The following is a 21,202-nucleotide window of genomic DNA, read 5'->3' on the forward strand; positions in this document are numbered from 1 at the left end:
CCCAGCTTCTACTTGCTGACTCTGTGGCTGTAAACAAGGTACTTGGAACCTCAGTTTTCCACCTGTAAGCCTCGCTGTGTTGCTGTGAAAATTGAGCAAGATAACATGTTCAGCAGTTGGCATGATGCCCAGTCTATGCTGAGCCCCTCCCCTCCATTGGTGCTATTGGGATTTAGTTATGACATGGTATTTATCTGTGTCATTTAGTGCTAAGTTCTCAGATAAGCAATTATCGATAAACACTGTGCTTCTCTGTAAAATGAAAGTGTTAACTACTTTTCAACGGGATTTATTTGGCTCTGATGTTGCATGATTCTGACTGCTGGATTTCATTATGTATATGCCATTCTCAATGTAAGATTTCGTTGGCCATCAGGAGAAAGGAACTAATGTTCATTCAGTGTCTGATTGGGGGGTCCTTTATACTGTAAACTCATTTGATCTTTGTAACAAAGGGGAAATTAAGGCTGAGGAAGGTTCAGTAATTCACTTAAAGTTAAACACATCTAGGAAAAGAAGAGCCAGGATCAGACTCATTTTATTTCTCCCTCTCTGCTCTGCACCTTTCCTGAGGGTTATAAAGAGATCCCTGGGATTCTGTGTAATAACTATTTATGTGATTTTTCCTCTGGAGTAAAAATCTCACTTTCTTCTGTGGCAATGATTGGAGAGAGAAATTTTAAAGTCAGCTCATCTTTTAAAAACATTTTTTTAAGGCAAATCTTTTTCTTACAGGTAGCAGTAACTGATGTGCAGTTTGGCCCCATGAGATTTCATCCAGATCAACTCCAGGTAATAATAAACCATGCTGTAATCTTTACATATTGATTTTCTTTAAAGAGAGGGAGGGAGTGGGCCTAACAGTGAAAACAGTTTTCTATTTTAGATAATAGTATTGGATTGACGTTAAATTTCCTGCAGCTGATAATAGTTCTTTAGTTATACAAGAGAATGTACTTTTTTTGGATACACATATTGAGGTATTTAGAGATGAAGAGATGTGTGCAACCTACTTTGAAAGTTTCAGCAATAAAGAAAAGAATGTGCATAATTGTGGGATGGAGAGAGCAAAGGGGGCAAAATGTTAACAACTGATGAAACTAGAAGGGTCTGCTAATGTTCATTGCACTCACAGCTTTTATATAGGTTTGAAATTTTCCAGTATAAAAAAGCAAAAGCATGATCTTTTCTGTGTTGCTAAATCAGCTCTACCTGAGAATACCTAAATGATCAAATCCAAAATATTAGACAATCAGTTGAAATTGAGTTCCAAAGTTATTTGATGTTTCTTGCATACAAACCATGTTTACTGTTACATTTTAAAAACACGTGCAAAGGTCTGGCAGGAATGTGCTCTCTTAGTTCTTTGCGTTTGTGGTAGTTGTGCACTTGCATAAACTTAGAGGAGCTAAGCCTTGGGGGACAGGGTTGCTGCCAGCTTTGCAGTCTCTCACAGGCTGGCCGCCTCCACCTTACCACCATTGCCCTCATGAGTCTGTCTGGGTCCAATGGGACAAAACAGTGTACTTCTGAACCAGTCCTGGCTGGAGACGGGGGAGGCAAGCAGGTGCAGACCTCACCTGATCCAGGCCAGGCATGGACACAACCAGCCGTCATCGTCCTGGGTAGAGGCACAGGTGCCACCTCTTGGGCCTGGTGCTGTGCCTGAGTCACTTAACTGATGGTTTTCATTATTTTGTCATTTGCTATCGGTCAGAACTTTATTAATTGATTTTATTGAAATGCAGTTGACCTACAATATTATATTGGTTTCAGGGGTACAGCAGAGTCATTCAGCATTTATATACATTAGGAAGTGACCATCACTATAACTCTAGCTACCATGTGTCATCATATAATGTTAATTATATAATGTTAACTATATTCCCTGTGTCATATATTATATCCCCGGGTCGTATATATTTTATGACTGGAAGTTTACCTTATCTATCTATTAGAGAGAGAGAGAGAGAGAAAATCTTAAGCAGGCTTCAGACCCATTGCTGGGCGTGGAACCCAACATAGAACTCGATCCCATAAGCCTGAGACCATGACCTGAGCCAAAGTCAAGAGTCAGATGCTTAACTGACTGAGCCACCCAGGCGGGCGCCCCTAGAAATTTACCTTTTAATCCTTTTCCCCTAAGACAAGTATCATATGATTTCTCTTATGTGTGGAATCTAAAAAACAAACCATCACCACCAACAAAAAGCAGAAGCAGACTTATAGAGAACAATCTGGTGGTTTCCAGAAGGAAAGGAGGTTGAAGTGCTATATTTTGTCTACTTGAAATGTCTTATCATCAAAGTAACTTTTTTAAGTTGGAGGAATTATATAAAATCTTGAGTCAAAACATTTAAATACATTATTTAAAGTTTTGAGTTTTTGGGGTGCCTGGGTGGCTCAGTTAGTTAAGAGAATGCCTTCAGCTCAAGTCATGATCTTGGGGTCCTGAGATTGAACCCTGCATCAGGCTCTCTGCCTAGCAGGGAGGCTGCTTCTCCCTTTTCCTCCCCCTTTGCCCCCCCACTTGTACTTGCTCAATCTCAAATAAATAAAAAAAATTTTAAAAATAAAGTTTTCAATTATTCTAAAAGTTTGACTAAAATAATTATAGTTTTTGCTATCTAAGGACTTATCTAGTTAATTACTATTAACCAAAATAAGTATTGTGTATTGTAATTAAAATACTTTCAAGATAAAATGCTTAATCAGGCTTTTGTTGAGTTCTGCCTAATGGGCTTATTAGCAAAATTAAAAGTATATGACCCATGCACTTGAACTTCCAGACCAGAGATGTAAAATAGTACTAATTTGGGGGAGCTGAGTGATAATGTCCCTGAGTTACATGTAGGAGGATTTCTATCAACAGATTGTTATATTCACATCTACGTACTTGCCTTGAAAACACTTGGGAGTTTTCTGTGGCATGTTAAGAAACGACCATTATAACAATAGCTTTTTTTTTTTAAAAAAGTCTTTGCGCTTTTTTGATTCAGGTACTTTTAGTGTTTACCAAAGAAGATAACCAGTGTAATGGATTCTGCAGGGCATGCGAAAAAGCAGGGTTTAAGTGCACAGTTACCAAGGAGGCTCAGGCTGTCCTTGCCTGTTTCCTGGACAAACATCACGACATTGTCATCATTGACCACAGAAACCCCCGGCAGCTGGACGCAGAGGCGCTGTGCAGGTGAGCTTGGAGCTTGGGCCTAAGCAGTCCCCTGGTGTGTGTGACAGAACAGCCCAAGTTAAATTCACTGTCTCCTGAGTTGCCTTCCATGCACATAAAAGAAGTAAGACAGTAGGACATCATTATTTCTGGGACTGATCTTCCTGCTTTTGTTTTACTTTGCTTAAAACAGTGAAAAAATATGAATAAAAACCATGAAGGGGTTAAGATGAAACCCAGTCTTTAATTAACCACAACAGCCACCTGCATATTACAACAGGAGCTAATAAAATTTTCCAGATGTTTTTAAAGTTGTAAAAAATGGAAAATTGTCTTCTAATGTTAGGCAGATGTGCCCTGTTTATAGTACTTGCAGAATATCAAAGCATGTGAGCTGGGTTGCTGAAGAGGAGGTTTTAGAGAAGCATAGATTGCCATGTGTGCATGTCTTCTACAAAGTTCCCACCCCCAACGTCCCCACCCCAAACATCCCCACCCCCAACGTCCAGCCTCTGTTGCCTAGAGGGCTGCGGGATGGGGGTGTTCCCAGGGGAAAGCTCTGAGCTGCAGAAATTCTCTTTCTTACTGAACCCAACTTATCCCCTTCCTCAGATTTCCAGCATTTGAGGGCAGGAATGGCCTTTTCTGGATGGAGCATATCCTCACTGCTCTCAGTGTGATTTCATATTCCAGCCCCATCAGGGCTGCTTCCTCCAAGTGCTCTCTTCCAGGCAGTAGCCCTTGAAAGCATGGCTCCAGAAACAAAACTCTCACACCAGGTTTGGATGGCCCAGTGTCCAAACTCACCAGGTTTGGAAGAGTAAGGAGAATAGCCTCTTCCCTATGTTGTCAGAACAGATGCTGACAAATGCAGCCCCCAAGCACGTTCCTTTCCCAAGGGCTGTGTCACGGCCCTGGCCAAGAATCTCAAGTTTTTTCTTGCTAGCTGTGTTCTGCAACATCATCTCCATCTTGTTGGCTAAGGGTGTGTGTGTGTGTGTGTGTTGGGGGGGGGGGGGTGAGGGTAGGAAGTCCTTGCATCATGGTTCATGAGTTTTCTAGAAGGAAGAGTATGCCCTGATTTAGTTTCCTAGGTCACTTTCATCTCGATTCTGGCCCTATCTGGTTTATATCCCTTAAGATCATCCCTTTAAGGGAACCTGCCCACTCTGAAGTATTCCTTCAAGGAATCATTCCTGGCTGTCCCTCCTGAACTTGTTTGTGTGCTCTGTCCCTCTGCTGACTTAGACAGTTCATGAGACCTTAGCCCTGGCACAGCTCTCTCCTTTCCTTCCTCTTCCTTTTGGGATACCTAATCAGTATCACCTGTGAAGGGTTTTTCGTCAGTTGCTGACTTATCTAAATGAGTAGCATTCATCTGTATCTCTCTGCTGGGGACATTTGGAACTCCTTACACTCCTTATCAAATGCCTTGCTGAAGGCCAAATATTGTGTCTGTGATATTTCCAAATCCACCAGTTGAGAAACCCTACTTTACAAGTCATACCAATTCTGGGCACTGTCTTTTGTACAAGAGCTACACAGGTAAATAAGACATGGTTCTTGCCTCTGAAGGACTAATGTTCTGGTTGACAGGGCAAGTGAGTGATTTCAGTACAGGCTCCTAAGTGCCCACAGGGATATATATTCAAAGGGCTGCAGGTGCCTGTGTCAGGAGGAGCTTACAGAGGATATTTGGGTTGAATAGAAGTTTTGAAAGAAAGAAAGGTGGAAAAAACATTCCAGGTGGAGGCAACAGCATGTGTAGGAACAGGTGGGTGTACAGGGCTTCTCTGGTTGGTGTTGATGGCCTTTGGGGCAGGCAGGCATGGGATGTGGCTCTAAGGCTGGAGGAACAGACAGGAGCCCATCATGAGGGCTGCAGTTGCTGAGCCAAAGGCTTGAACTTCACCTTGTAGGCAGTTAAACACTGACATGGTCTGTGTAGGTGGAAGATCACTGGCTCCCAGCTGGAGAACAGCATAGAAGGGCAGAGTAGCTGAAGCAAGTCCATCAGTTGTGAGGCTATTGGAGGCCATCTTGTACCTGTTACAGCGCTGCCTCCCAGCTTCCTGTCAAGAAAGCCATGAAGGTAACAGTCAAAAGCTGACCACAGCAGTTAAGAAGCCAAAGATAATCCGACAGTTATGTTAGGAGCTGGGAGAAGAGAAGAGGCCCAGAATTCCCACTGTCTCTCTGTACTCTGGGGCCTAATGAGGAAGCTTGATCCTGAAATGTCCTCTGCAGTTCAGTCTCTGAAGCTGAAGTGCCATATGAACCTAAAGGAAGGAGCTGGGAAGAGACCCCACTGTCGTTTTGACCCTGGGACGCTGGAATTGTGCTGGCCAGAGAAACAGATGGCCCTGCCTTAGCTGAGCACCAGCATTTCTGTGAGTGGCCAGAGCCGGCCAGCAGCACCCCATTCCCTGTGACCTCTTCATTCTTTACTTTCTGTGTCCCCTGGGATATCCAAGACCTGGAGCATAGGGAGGTAGACAGAGACCTGGGTTTCTTTCCCTCATTGTAAGGAGGGGCAAAAGCCTAAGGAGTGTGAGAACAGTCCTTCACATGTTGCAATTTCAGAACAGCAACTGCATCGGTTCTCAGGTTTAGAGAGTGGGAGAGAGCCAGGCAGGAGTGTAGTCTGTGCAGCTAACCTCTGCCTGCCTGCTGGCAGCAGTCTCTGAGCGGGAACTTGCATCTGCTGGCTTGATCTATAGGCCCAGACCTCAGAGGAGGAGGGCCACTCATGCCAAGGGCCTAGCAAAGGTGTGCGAGGGAGGTTCCTGTGACCCTCTGCTGCAGGTTCCCAATGGGCTTGATCTCACTTCTTTTCAAGGATGAATGAACAGGATAAAGAAAGGATCCGAGCGCCTGCCTTTGGCCCAGGGCTAAATCGAGTCCCGGGATCAAGTCCCACATCAGGCTCCCTGCATGGAGCCTGCTTCTCCCTCTGCATGTGTCTCTGCCTCTCAATCTCTCTCTCTCTCTCTGTCTCTCATGAATAAATAAATAAAATCTTTAAAAAAAAAAAAAAGATAAAGAAAAGAAAGGATCCTGTAAAAATCTGCCAGATGATGGAGGGGAAAGAATAGCCTTAAAGACTAAGAAAATTATTCACCCCAAGAAACCGAAGAACCTTTTAGAAGACCTATGCCTAGTATACTCAGAAGAAATGAACTCTTCCTTTGTGTGCACTAGGAGCAGGGCTCTGTAGTGGAAGGGAAGACTTGATAAAGCCCTGTATGGGAACCCAGAGTGTACCAGCAGAATTAGATCTAGAATGAATGCAGGAGCAGGACTCAACTTGGGGTACTGGACACCTGCTACCATCTCTGGTCCTTGGCTTCTTTTTACCATTGTAAATTCCATTCTTTTTGATCTGAAATTCCTTCCACATGGCAGAGGGTACAGTTCCAAAGTACAAGTAACGGAGTTGTACTTTTGTCAAATTTAACTCATCGAAGTGCTTTGCTGTGCTCTTGCGATCAGCCTCCATCACCTGACCTTTTTTCTAGGGTTGTGTTGAGACCATCATCAGATTTATTTGTAGTTGCCAGTGTGTCTGGAGAATGGTAGTTGCCCCCAATACTCATTTGTACTCTTTCCTAATAACAGAATTTCTAGTGTTTAGCTGGGCATATGGCCACCTAGAAAATGCATGCATTCCCTAGCTTTTCTTGCAGCTGGCCAGTGGGAATGTCCTGTGCATCTTCTGGCAAGTATCCTTGAAGGGAGAGTGTGTGCTCTTCTTCCTGCTGTATGGAGTGTGGATGTTGTGGTTAGAGTGTAGCATCTGTCTTAGACCATGAGGAAGAAACCTTGTGGAGTCAAGAATAGGGAAACGTAGAGCAGCCCGGGTGGCTCAGCAGTTTAGCACTGCCTTCAGCCTAGGGCCTTATCTTGGAGACCCGGGATCGAGTCCCATGTCAGACTCCCTGCATGGAGCCTACTTCTGCCTCTGCCTGTGTCTCTGCCTCTCTCTCTCTCTCTCTCTCTCTCTCTCTCTTTCTCTCTTTCTCTCTCATTAATAAATAAAATCTTAAAAAAAAAAAAAAGAATAGGGAAAACATAGAAGGAACCAGGCTTCCGATGCCACAGCACGCCATTGCAGCCTTGGACTGCCTCTGCACATCTTTTATGTGGGAGAAATAACTTGTTTAGACCACTGTTGTTTGGAGTTTTCTTTTATGCATAACCTAAGAAAATCCTGGTGCTATACCAACTAGCATGGTTTGGAGAGTTTCCCAGTGTGCTCACACGGGTCTTTCAGAATCTCATGCTATAGATTCATGCCCTCTCTTTTTTCTAACTTCTTGAAACCTGCCCTCCTAACATCTGGGTATACATTTTAATGATGCCAAGTTGTTTCTTTCTTCATTTTCTTGAATTCTAAAGTAAAGGGTATTTTTCCCCCAACCCAGTTTCCTTACATTTCTATTTTTGAGTCTGTTCCTCCTCCTTATGGACAGAAAAAGTCAAGAGTACACCTCTGCCTTTTCATAGTGTTAGCCCTCCTTTGCAGGTATCAACTTGCTTCCAGGTAAACATGGCCTTCCCTTCTGCTTTGCCCTTAGCTCACTGCCCATCCTCATTCCTGTGTCCCAAGTAAGTCATCCAAAACCACTTCCTGAGTTCACCTGCACAGTTACCTACTTGCTAGTATACCACTCAGATCTGTTTTTCTTCTAAAAAGATGAGAGCTGGTTTGAGATAGCTGACTGCATACATAAATTTGGCTTTTCTTTCTTGAAATCTTTGTGATATGGGGATGCCTGGGTGGCTCAGCAGTTGGGTGCCTGCCTTTGGCTCAGTTCGTGATCCTGGAATCTGGGATCGAGTCCCCCATCAGGCTTCCTGCGAGGAGCCTGCTTCTCTCTCTGCCTGTGTCTCTGCCTCCCTCCCTCTCTCTCTCTCTCTCTCTCTCTCTCTGTGTCTCTCATGAATAAATAAATAAATCTTAAAAAAAGAAATCTTTGTGATATGACAGAAATATGAACACAAGAAATAAGTACAGTGCCCTGGGAAGTCACGGGAATACCATTTGTGGGTGCCTGTTCTGCCTGGGTAAGATTGGTGCTAGTGTCAACAGCAGCCCACACTTCTGAGGAGTGAACTGGCCTTGTCTGTGTGAGTGTCCATTGTACCAGTCGCCCTTCCATGCTTAAACAGCCCTTCCTATGCCCCCTCTTCAGGAAGAGGAGCATGGCTGTTCTCCAGGCAGGGAGATCCTGGTGGAATCAGGGACAGGCATCCGGTTGGCAGACGCACAGTGACCTGTCGGGAGGGCTCTTCCAATACAGCAGCCACACAGCACCCTTGAGGTTGGCTTCCTCTGGAGCAGGTGGGAGCTGGATGAATGGAGTGGACACTGGGAAAAGCAGAAACACTGAGAGAGACGTGTGAGCCACACGGCCCACGAGAGTGACTGGTTCGTCCCTAGAGCTGTGTGTCCATCTGTGAGCCACTTCTGTACCCCATATGCAGTCTGTATCTGTCGCTGGACTCAGCCTTGAGACAGTGAAGCCCCGGTGCCATGAGGCAGGGCTGTATCGGGGGCACAGCTACACCGTTCGTTGATGCATCGTTGGTGGCTGCTTTCATGCTACTGTGGCGGAATGGAGTGGTTGTGACAAGTCTGCCAGGCTCACAAAGTCTAAAATACTTGCCATCAGGCCCTTTACAGAAGAAGCTTGCCAAGCAGAGGTACCTGTTGTGTATGCTGAATTGACATCCTCGGATGTATCTGGAATGGCTATGTTATGTACCATCCTCGGGAGAATTGAGAAAGAGCCACTCAAATGGTTTTGTGTGTTCTGTGACTTGGGAGTGGTTCTGTTTCTTGAACTAACAGAGTGGAAGTCACACAGGAAGTCTTGGCTGTTCTCTGCCCCAACCTGGCACGTTCTCTAGGAAGCCAATATGCTTTGACATGGCTGGGGCCGCCCAGGAACGGTCCGCTCCATTCTCTGAGCTGGAGCCACCGTTGAGTGTGTCTTCCTTGCAGCCCAGGGCTGCCTTCCCCCTCTTCCTGAGGCATGACCCCTCTTCTGCAGAGTCCTGCTTTCCCCTCCAGCATAGGCTGAGCTCTTGCCCATCTCCAGTGGAGCCCCTCCTCCTGCTCTTCCTCTCCTGATTCATATTGAGTTCTACCCTGTCTGATCTCCTGGCTGGGCTTTCCTTCCTGGGAAGGGGTGAATGCACTCTCTGCAGGGGAGATGGGGGGGCAGATATCAGGCTCTGTGGGTAATTTCAGTGGGGCAGCATCCGCCACTTCTCCTGACCAGTCCTCCATTCTTACCTGCATGTGTCAGGTGGTGATTCTCTTCTTTCTGATTGATTAGAATATCTTGCATTTCCTGGTTTTGAGTTTCTGTTGCTGCTGCTTTTGCCTACCTAGGAACTCTTGTTTGTACTGCTTAGGGAGCTGACCTTTGGGCTTTGTCCCCACTGTAACCATGGCCATCAGCTTGTGGTAGCACACATGTACTCGTATGTCCCTTTGGCAGAGAGAGACAGATAAACCCAGTCACGTAAGCTGAAGGTAGGGAACATTCTCCACCTGAGACCACATGGATTAGCAAAGACCAGAATGAGTAGCAGGTACACTCTCTCAGCCAGCTGCTAAATTTGCACTCCGTGGGTGTTAGGGTTACTCGTTCACTGAGTAGAGTGTGTCCCCTAGAGGAAGGAAATCAGGTAGCCAAGAAGGTAAATCCAGAGAGTGACATGCTTGCTCTTCTACCTCTTCCCAACTTTAATTGTTCTACCAAGATTAAGTATATTTATCATTTTTAAGAATTGCTTTTTAAGAATTTATTTTAAAATTTGTGGGTTTTTTTTTTTTAAAGGTCTATCAGATCCTCAGAACTCTCTGAAAACACAATTATTATTGGTGTAGTACGGAGGTAAGCTCTCATTTTTTTTGAGGGTGAAGCTCAGGTGTCAATGTCATGCTTGCTCTTAGCAGGGGCCTAGGAACTTATTGCTATGACAGATGTGACTGTCATTAATTTGGCATTTTCTTCTTTCTTCTTTGCTTTCACTTCACCTGGTAGGAGTTTCTGCTCTGTGTGAGGTTTTGTGATTTTTGGACTGGCGTTCACTTTAGAAATAGGCCAACCACAAGAGATTGCCATTCCTAAAAGTACAGATGTTACCCAGGGCTTTCAAATTCCCAAGTATCTACAAAGGTTTGATTCATGTATAAACAGGGGAATTCTTTATTTCTTCTGAAATTGGAGGTAAAGGAAGGACTAGAAATATGTTAAGAGAAGGGCAGTATTCAGACGTTATTTAGCTTATATGCTCTTGTAGGTAGAAGAAAAGATTCTTTGTCCTTTAAACTTTTTCCAGAGCTTTTGGGGGGAAGACATCATTTTTTTTTAACCGGAAGTAGAAGAAAATGGGGAAGAACTTAAAATAAAATTTTTATGTATCAAATAGGTATGTGCTTATTTCTGTATTTTGGATGTTAGTACAAAATCTCCATATTTCAAGCATTGCCAGAAAGCAACATACAGAACTAAAATAGAAAACTATTTTCAATTTTATGCTAATGATTGGTGTATTAGTCTAATTTATCTAAGGTTATTTGACATACGACAGTCCTGTATTATAGAAATTAGTGAATAAAGTGATGAACTGTAATTGATAATAACTGTCTCTAACCTTTTACTCTGTTCTTTTGAAGGACGGATAGAGAAGAGTCCTCTGTGATGCCCCTCATTGCTGCTGGCTTTACAAGGGTATGTACCCACTTCTTTGCTATGCAAGTGTAATTCAGCATGAGAAATTAAATTTTATCTCCTTTCAGAGCCACCAAAAGTTTTGAATTCATTTGGAGAAAAAAATTGTTTTCCTTGTGCTATTACAGTTTGGTTTAACTTTAGAACTTGGTAATCTTAATAATCTACAACATATTATGGTTTTGCTCTCTCAAAATTATGCTTGCTAAAGGCATCTAAACATCATAAAATCTTTAATGGCACACTCATGAAAAGTCATGCCATAGGATATGTTGTTTATAAATAAGGCTGACATGTATACATGCAATTTGAAAGGCAGTGCAAGGATCCTGGAAATGAGGCAGCCCAAACATGCCTCCCACTCCCTCCGCAGCCCTCCCTAACCTGTTGGTTTTCCTTAAGCCAAAGGGCTTCTACAAGCTTTGGTCAGCTGGTTGCCATGAACCTTGGGAATCATGGTGGAGAGAACTGAAGAAAGGCTGATCCTGGGACAGATTTGTGGCCCTAATTTCTGTCTATGAGGTTGTCAAGACACCCCAAGCCACGAATTTACTTTAAAGGGGTTCTAGGTGGTAGGTCGTACTCCTGGGCACCTGGCAGAAGCAAATACAGATCCTCCCTTGCAGAAAACGCCTTTGTCTCTGGCCCCAGAGAATCTTTGCAAGTAATTGCTCAAGGGCAGCAGGCAGCAACCCATGGAAGCTGAGCGGTACATAGGAGATGATGCATTGCAAGTGAGAACTAGTAGGGAAAAGACAGCAGAAACAGACCCCCACAGCCCACAGACACCAGAGTAATCAGATGCAAGTTATAAGGCAGTTATGCTTCTTATATGTAAAGAATAAAAGACAAGCTTGGAAATGTCTGCAAGAAATAGAAAACCTTATAAAAAGTGACACAGCAAATTCTAAGCACAGCACCATTGAATTTTGAGAAATGAACACATTATAACCGAAAAATTTTAAACTTAGTGGGTCTGAAGAAATTATCCAGCATGTAGGACAGAGATTCAGTAAGAGAAGATAAGTTAGGTTAAGAAGTGTGGAGTTTAGCTTATGTGTAGTTGGAGTTCCAGGAGGACAGGAAGGAGAATGAGGCAGAGGCAATACTTGAAGAAGATTTTCCAGAACTGACGAAAGACTGTCATCCATAGATTCAGAAATTCCAACAAATCCGAAGTAGAGTAAATAAAAAGAAGACACTTCGTAGTGAAAAAAAGTGGAGAGCTTAAAATCTCACCAGAGAAAAAAGATTGCCTTCAGAAGAATGATGACTAACAGCTGGCTTCTCAGCAGTGATAAATGGAGAGTAGAAAATAGTGTGATAATGCTTTCAATGTGATGAAATAACTACTCACCTAGAGTGTTAACCCTAGCAGGAAGAGCTTTCAAAAATGAGGCTGATGTACGTTCAGCAGTATGGAAACCGAGAGAGTTTGTAAAGGATGTGCTTCAAGTGGAAGGAAGGCAAATGTCAAGCAGAAGCCTTGAAATACAAGAAGGAATGAAGCCGGAAAATGGGGAATATGGGGATAAATGTAAGCACTCATTTACTGTATGAAACAGTAATAGTCACATCTAGTCTGATTAGAGATGGCAGCAGGAGAGGGAGGCCCAGCCGGGTCCCTGTTCACCCTACAGGTCTAGAGGGGATGTACGTGAACTTCAGAGCCCTGTTTCCCCAAGTGCCCTGTCTGAGGCAGAAAACTGAGAAAGGACTGCAGTGACATAGCAGATGAACTGGAACAGAAACTTGAAGAGGAGGGAGGGTGGATGAGGTGGGAGAAGTGGTGAGCAGTGAATGTGCTGCGCCCACGTGCCGCCTGCTGCCGCCCTCTCTCTGTGGCCTTCCCTCCTCCCCCTACCACGCGTGCCCAGACACAGGCATGTGTGTGTGCACGTACGTGCATGAGTAACGTGTACTGTGGCTTCATTTCTAGTTACATAACACAGGAAATGTAAGTAAAATATAATACGTATCTATCTAACTATAATGTTAGACCTAAAAGGAAAAATGCAGACCTGAATGTATAATACTCTTCTAACAGAGGGGGACACCCCAAAAGAAAAACTTGAACAACAGGTCAGTATTTAAATTCTAGATGATCTTAGCAAATCTAGGCATTTTCAAGGTTTGTGGGGAGGAGGTGGAGGTAGAAGTGTTCTCAGGGCCTCATCTAGCAAACATGCGGTTGGGGGTGGGGAGTGGACAGAGTATCCCAAAGTTTTCATCTGGGAAATGTACAGACTAGAACATTGGTTCTCTGGGAGATGGTCGGTTCTGGGAGTGATTGGTACCTTGTTTTCATATAGTAGTAAAGAAATCTGTGTTGGCCTTTGAGATCAGTGAAAAGGAACATAACCATTAATGGAAAAGTTTAACAAACCTTCCAAATTCACAAGAGGAAATATGAAATTTACAGCCACTTGGTCAAACTGTCTGACACAAAAAGGAATATTGTGAAACCAGTCATGAAGACCGAGTAAGAGAGAAGGAATAAAATCAAGTCCATGTGATTTCTTCCATTTTTAAAAAAGATAGGCTGTTCAACTGGGTTATAAAAGTGCAGTTAAATGGTATTTCTAAGACAAAGCGATAAAGGCTTAGTAACAAATGAACAAAGGTAGCAAGTTGATGCAGACAAAAAAGAACACAAATTCCAATGATAACATCTGGTAATCTGCAGCTTACGATTTTACTTTATACACACACAATGTTATATAAATTATATAAAAAAATGAGATCATTATTTTTACCTAGTTTTGTGTTTCCTCTCCCTTTTTTATTGACAACTCCCAAAGCATATGGCCCATATCAGCACCTACCCCCATTCCCTCACCTGCAGTAATCCGTTCAGTTGTCTGAGAACAACCAGTCAGCCGCTGTGAAGCCGCTGTGAACCAGTCAGCCGCTGTTCCTTTCAGTACAGAATCCTGGGTTGGAAGTGTGGATCACCTCTTGCTAGTGGATCCGAGACCATGCCCCTCCTCCAACCTATGTGGGAAAGCATTCACACAAGGAGAAAAACTTTCCCAGCCTGCTCTGAAGATCCTCTTCAGCTTCAAACTGGCTATTTTTTTTTAGCAAGGACCTCTGAAGCTTCTATTTTCTAGTGAAACCTGAGGATAGATGATGTGCCCTGCCTTGGATTCTTTGCTTACCTACAACCACCAGGAGTCATGAAGCTTTATATTTATTTGTATGTGTCTCTTTGAAAAGAGTTGGGAATGTGTGTGTTTGGTGAGCGATGTATTTGAAATTCCCCATAAGGAAATATACTGGCATAGCTGTGTAGGCTGGAGAGGGCACTTTGGTAGAAGGTATAGTAAACCTCAGTCCTTATATTTTCGTCATATAGTCAAGTTATCCTGAAGCTAACTTGAAAATGCAAGGGTAGCTGACGCACACACTCTCCACCCTCCACCCAGTGCTTGGTCAAGGTGTCCTTTGAAGCCCTTGGTAGAAGCACTCTTAGGTGCATGTCCCTAAGCACAGAAGCTTTAAAATGGTCATTCCAAGGGTTCATGACCTAGCAAATAAGGAGGTAGCCACAGGCTCACCATTTTGTGGGAGATGAATTCAAGTGGAGGACCAGTCCTCAGAGACCACAGTGAAAACTAATCTTCCCTCAAGCAGAGTTCCCTTCCTTCACATAGCAACAGGGCCCTGAGGTAGGCAGTAGTGCCAAGGCTTGAGCCAGCCCCTGCCTGAAAGCCAACACCATGGTGGGGTCTCTGGTCTTTAGGAGGCAGCCAGCTATTTTATGGGTTAGTGCCATCATTCAAGATTTCAGGGTGAATGGAGACCTGCTTGCTTCCTCCATTGGACTTGCTGGCAGCCGAGCATTTGCTCAGGTTTGGTGTGTCTCAGTGCTGGTTGTGCATGAGAATCCTCTGGAAAAACTTCTCTACCTAGAGAGGCACTTTGAGGTGGTGGTGGGAGGGGCCTGCACATTGGTATTATTTTGTAAAATTGCAGATAATTTTAACAGCAGCCCAAGGTTGAAAGCCACTGGGTGGGGCCTCACAAAGTAGGTGTGATAAAGGCTCTGGAAAAGCAAGGTTGAATCCGCTCAGGAGTCCACAGGATTCGTGGCCTGGCCCCTCTGGTGGAATGGAGTAGGGATAGGAGGCTAGCGGCTGTTGATGGAGCAGGAGCAGCAGCCTGTCTCCCAGGTGTCCCTGGACTTGGTGCCCTTCTTTGCCCTCCATGCCTTGTGGAATTCTTGGGTCATACTTGAAAATTGGAGAAGGGCTGGAAAGGCTGGATGTTTAGAAGCAGAGCAGAAGTAGTGAGGGGGAGGGACAGACAGCATGGGCGAGATGCCCTGCATTTGGTCACATGTGCTTCTTTTGTAACTTTGCAGTCTACCTTTGGGGTAAAGAAGTTTGGATATATACATTCATACCCAGTGAAAAATCTGGTTGCATGCCTGGGAGGCCATTTGTAAATACACATGTCTCAACATCCTAGGATCTCACTTGCAGAGCAGGTGAGGCCAGCCAGGCCCTTGGCAGCTGCAGTCCCCACCCCTTGTCTACTGGCAGTGGCATAAGCCCTGGGCTCAGGAATCTCCTCCCTGTTCCTGCCTGGTCAGCAGTAGGTCCCTGTGCAGGTTGATGGCATTCTTGGGTGTTCTGTGGAGTCAGGCCCAACTGAGGAATGGACGGCAGGCCAGTGCTCTCCTCTCAGTAGATGAGAGCTGGTTGGCATGGCACCTCTCTCAGACTTCTGTGAGTGAGAAGGGCTGTGTTTTGGTGTGCAGGTTAGGGACCACCATGCCCGTAGCCAGCAGCCCTTGCTGCCTCTCTTCCCCTCCCAGAGACAGCGGTCATCATACTCTATGGTCATATAGCAGTTTGCAGTTCAAGCGCTTTTGTCCACTTGGTTCTTACAGTCCTCTGTGGTGGCTAGGAGCAGGATAGTCTTGTTCTGTAAGTGAAGACACCAGCCCAGGAAGGTTGGGTTCCTCATTTAGGGCCATACGGTTTATAAGCCACGAACCTGGAGCTTGTTTGACACTCAGGCAAGATCTTGATCACTGTTTAAATGGGAGAGGTAGGGGCAGCCTAAGTGGCTCAGCGGTTTAGCGCCGCCTTCGGCCGGGGTGTGATCCTGGAGACCCAGGATTGAGTCCCATGTCGGACTCCTTGCATGGAGCCTGCTTCTCCCTCTGCCTGTGTCTCTGCCCACCGCCCCCCTCCCCCTCTCTGTGCGCGTGTTTCTCATGAATAAATAAATAAAATTTAAAAAAAATAAATGGGGGAGCTATTCACCTTCACTGTGGCAGAGACAGGAGCTCCGTGAGGGGCTCGTGTCCCAGGTTTGTCTGGCTTCCGCTTGCGGATGGTGACCTGCCCTGCCTCTTAGGCCTCAGCCTGCTCCTTGGCTGATCCGAGTATTAGCCACGCATTGAGCAGGTGAAAGCCAGAGCTGGTCATAGAAATAGGGGTGAGTTAATGTTCCCAAATATTTCTTCCACCCAACTGGAACTATGTAACAGAACATAGTGAAGTCTAAGATATCTTCACAGAATACATAGTTTGGTGGTGGAATGAGTCCATGCTTCTCAGAACTATGTGATTTGCTTTGTGGTGAAATGCTTCCATTATGTAAACATTATTATATGAGGTAGTAATTGTCCACAGCAGGAAGAGCTCCTGGACAAGGCCATGACTCTGCCAGCACCTCTGACATGGAGGGCCATCCTTTGATGGCTTGGTTGAGCTGTGCTTAGAGGTGAGTGTAGAAGAGAATGTCCTGAGTGGGGGTGATCTTTGTGAAATACAGGTGCAAAGAGAAGTACAAGCATGTTTTTGCTTACTGTGAGCTTGAACAGCTTTGAAGAGTTAAACCATATACTGAACCTGGATAAGGGAATATGCTCTGGGAGTTATAGAACCTCAGTTAAATAAATTCTTCCTTCTACATATTCTAGCTTCTGATGGTGAATGCAGACAACCAGAATCCTCTCACCTCAAACAAAGCATCCTTAAGCAAGCCCTGCCTTTCTGAAGGTGAATTTGGTACCCATAGGCTTTATCTCTCAGTTCCTGTTCATCATTAAAGATCATGTATTTTTTAGATTCCAGTTACCCACTTGAGAAGTCTATTGAAAAGAGTTATTTTTATTGATAGGCATATTAATTTAAAGATACACATTTGTTGATCCACAAAATCTCCTTTCTCTCTGTAGAGGTATGTGGAAAACCCCAGCCTCATGGCCTGTTACAATGAACTGCTCCAGCTGGAGTTCGGAGAGGTGCGGTCCCAGCTGAAACTCAGGTAATTAATTCTGCTACTTCTGGAATGCCCACACCACACCATGTGGGACAGCTTTTTTGTCTTTCTTTTCTTTCTTTTCCTCCTTTCTTTCTTTCGTATTTAGAGATCTCCATTCCCAAATTTTGTTTTGTTTTTTAGGATTTTATTTATTTATTCACGAGAGACGTAGAGAGCAAGGCAGAGACACATGCAGAGGGAGAAGCAGGCTCCCTGCGGGTAGCCTGATGTGGGACTTGATCCTGGGACTCCAGGATCACACCCTGAGCCAAAGGCAGATGCTCAACCGCTGAGGCACCCAGGTATCCCATGGGGCAGCTTTTCGAGCGAGGTTTTCAGTTGTGGCTCTTTTGGCCCTAACTGACCTCCTACTGAAATGGGAGGGAGTGGTGACCTGGCAGCTCTCCTCACACAGACTCTTGGAGTCTGCCTGGGTGTCTAATGACTGGTCAGGTTAATGATGGGAGACTCACATTTAAAGATGGGGCTCCAGGGGTCTTGGGATCAAGTCCCACATCAGGCTCCCCACATCAGGCTCCCCACAGGAAGCTTGCTTCTTCCTCTGTCTGTGTCTCTGCCTCTCGCTCTGTGTCTCTCATGAATTAAAAAAAAAAAAAAAAAATGGGGCTCCAAAAGAAAACAATTATCTGTTAAGTTTTTTAAGAAAATAAGTTGAAATATATACACACAGCCAACCTACTAATATTTATTATCTTTGCTAAGTGACATGTTTTCTTCTCCACAGAAAGGCATTTTATGATTTGCTCCTGAGCAAGTTTTTTTTTTTTTTTAAGTGAAATGAGTTAGAAGCCTAAGTCCTTGTACAATAGGAAAAGTAAAAAGATTAGTAAAATTATAGGAGTTTGAGAGAAGGGGAAAAATGTCAGCAGCCCTTTGTCATCCTGGGTTTCTTCCTTGGGGGGCCTGCTGTTCTCTAATATTTCCAGGGATCAAGGAGAGAATGAAATCACTCTGTTTATTCCCAGGGCAGAGATAAGGGGACTAGGCCTGGAGTCGGAAGATTGGTAGGGACCAGTACAGGCTCCACATGCAGGGAAGGAAAGTACTTCACAGGCTGAAGGAGATGAAGCTTGAGGTAGCAGAGAAGTTCTGACGAGCAGATGTGTTTCGAGGCTAATAAAGTGTATGAAAGAGTCTTATTGCCAGATTCTGCCAGGAAACTGAGGTGGCTGGCTGCCCTAAGGCCTGCTCACCCCTCACTCCGGATGCTGACTGGCTGCGGCATTCCTACAGTGGATTAGGCTACCAGCCACTCTGAGGGTAGAGCAGAGTTTTGGAGCAGTTGGTGGTACTAGAGGATACCTGGCCCTATCAAGATGCAGCAGCTGACACCTAGGGAGATTAAACGACTTTGGTCTAGGACCTCACAGGCAGCAGACGGCCGTAGGGAGTCCTGCAGATTGTAATCAGCCTTTTTCAAACTGCAGTCATTGTCTCTCTTCCATCCCTAAATTTAAGTGTAACCTCTGACCTTTTCTTCCTGAATACCTTCACCTAGGAAACACAGCATCATCTCCCCTGTGGTCCTAGACGGAAATCACTATGTCTCCTCACACATCCCCAACTCCAGTCACTAACCAAGTCCTATTAATTTTGCCACCTGAGTATCTGTGGAATATACCCACTTCTCTTCCTCTTTAGGCCACTCTCCTCTAACCTGGATTAGTGAACCATCCATTAGTCTCCCTACATCATTCTGGACTCGTCCTTGTCGTTCTGCACACCACGGTAATACGCAACTCCACTTGTGCTTCAGCTCTGCACCTCCCCATTTCCTTCAAGCTAAAGCCCGAACTTTAAGATGTGGCCTGCACAGTTCTCTGTAGTGCATCTCCTGCCTTCCCCTCTGTCCCCACCTGTGGTTCTCCGCACTAGCTGACAACCAAGGGAGAAGTGCATTATCAAGGGCAATATGAGGGAAGGGGGAGATGCGGGCTTGAGAGCTGGGAGAAATCCAGACTTGTTCCACCGGATGTTAAAATGCGCCAACAAGCTATAACAAGCGCCTTTGTGTTACTGCTAGATCAGTAAACTGGAATGTAAAGTGTAGAGATAGACTTGAGTATATTTCAGAATTTAGCATATGATCAACACAGCAGCTTAAATCAATATGGAAAAGGGCAGACTTTTCAGTGAATATGCTTGTGACAGCTCGTTAACTGTTTGGAAGGAAAATTCAGCTCATATTGATCTCACACCCAACCCCAAAATAAATTCCAGTGACTTAAGAGACTTGATGTCAAAAAGTAGGGCCACATAAGTACTAAAAATATAAGTGTACATATGTAACTGGATGATGAAGTCTGTTTAAGTTCTGCATGGCATAAAAGCCAAATTGGGTAAGGAAAGAGATTCAGATTAAACAAATATAAAAATGTTAAGCTTGTCTACAGTTCTTTTTTAAACTGTAAGTAATGTTACATTTTTATTTTGTCTTATTTTAAAGATTTATTTATTTATTTATTTATTTATTTATTTATTTATTTATTTATTTGAAAGAGAGCATGAATGGGAGGGAGAGAGGGAGAGAGAATCTTAAGCAGACTCTGCTGAGCATGGAGTCCAATGGGAGGCTAGATTTCATGATCTTGAGGTCATGATCTGAGCCAAAACCAAGAGTTGGGTGCTTAGCTGACTCTGCTACCAGGCACCCCAATAATGTTACATTTTTAGATAAATAACATACTGGGGAGAATATATCTGTAATATATAGGACAGACAGGTTAATACCCCAAATACATAAAGGGTTTTTGATCAGTCAGTTAAAAAGTGGGAACATCCAGTAGAAGAAATTAAAAAGGCGTGATCAAGCAGTTCACAGGGGGTAGTAATGGCCAGTAAAAGTGAAAAGATAGATGTTTGGCTTCATTAGCAATCAAAGAAATAAAAATGAAATGGTATACTATTTTTTATTTACCAAATCTGCAAAAAGTTTAAAAAGAATGATAAAAACAAGCAGGGCTTCTCACAGATCCATCTCCTCTAAGCTTATTATATCAGAGTTAGGAACTTCTTTCTCATTGTTTTTTTATTTTATTTTTTTAAATAACAGCTTTATTGATGTATAATTCATATTACATCACTTGATTTTTATATACCAAGAAATGAAAGTAATCCCTATTGGCTAAGCTCCTTTGTCTTATTTAGTGAGATAGTTTATTAATACCAAATAATGTAAAAGCATTGCTCTTGTTAGTTTCCTTAATACTGTCTTTACATTTTATGAACAAATAGGCAGTTGCTTTCTTTCTTTTCATCTTCTGAGGCATATAAGAGAACTAAATTGGAAGTGACCCAAATGTCCAATCATGGGGATTTATTGAATAAATTATGGCATAACTTTAAAATAGACTGTTAAATGCATAGGACAATAAACGTCAACCTCATGGTAACCACAAAGCAAAACTTAAGGTAAATACACAAAAGAAAATGAGAAAGAAATCTAAACATAACACTAAAGAAAGTTATCAAACTAGAAAGAGAAGAAAGGAACAGAGAGTAATTCTAAAAACACGCAGAAAAGAGTGAACAAAATGGCAATAAGTACTTATCCAGTAATTACTGTAAATGTAAATAGACCAAATTCTCTAATCAAAAGGCAGTATACTTGAATAAAAAATAATAAATAATTTTCAAAAAGACTCCTCTGTGTGCCTGCCTAGAAGAGACTTGCTTCAGAAGTAAGGATACACACAGAATGAAAGGGAAAGGATAGAAAAAAGATATTCCACACTAGAAACAAAAAGAAAGCTGGTGTAACTGTATATGAGACAAAATAGGCTTTAAAACAAAGGCTTTAATATTACATATTACATAATATTACATATTACAATATTACATACATATTACATAATATTACATATTACATAATGATAAAGAGGCCAAACCAACAAAAAGATATAACAGTTATAAATATATATACAGCCAACATAGGACACCAACATACGTGAAGTAAATATTAACAGATGTAAAGAGAGAAATT

The 21,202-nt window shown here is 43.5% G+C and overlaps 1 protein-coding gene across 8 annotated transcripts in view; it reads left to right on the top strand.

The window, feature by feature from the left end:
• The window catches only part of PDE8A (phosphodiesterase 8A), a 157,302-nt gene that overhangs the window by 73,285 nt on the left and 62,815 nt on the right, over window positions 1-21,202 (top strand). For all 8 annotated transcript variants that reach the window (XM_077873460.1, XM_077873446.1, XM_077873399.1 and 5 more), the window contains exons 2-6: window positions 736-792; window positions 3,000-3,190; window positions 10,021-10,077; window positions 10,863-10,917; window positions 17,114-17,202. In XM_077873460.1, coding sequence (XP_077729586.1) covers window positions 766-792; window positions 3,000-3,190; window positions 10,021-10,077; window positions 10,863-10,917; window positions 17,114-17,202 — 419 coding nt within the window. In that variant the 5' untranslated portion in view covers window positions 736-765. The remainder of the gene's footprint in view (window positions 1-735; window positions 793-2,999; window positions 3,191-10,020; window positions 10,078-10,862; window positions 10,918-17,113; window positions 17,203-21,202) is intronic.

The sequence above is a fragment of the Canis aureus genome, chromosome 2, assembly GCF_053574225.1.
Source record: "Canis aureus isolate CA01 chromosome 2, VMU_Caureus_v.1.0, whole genome shotgun sequence".
Taxonomy (NCBI): domain Eukaryota; kingdom Metazoa; phylum Chordata; class Mammalia; order Carnivora; family Canidae; genus Canis; species Canis aureus.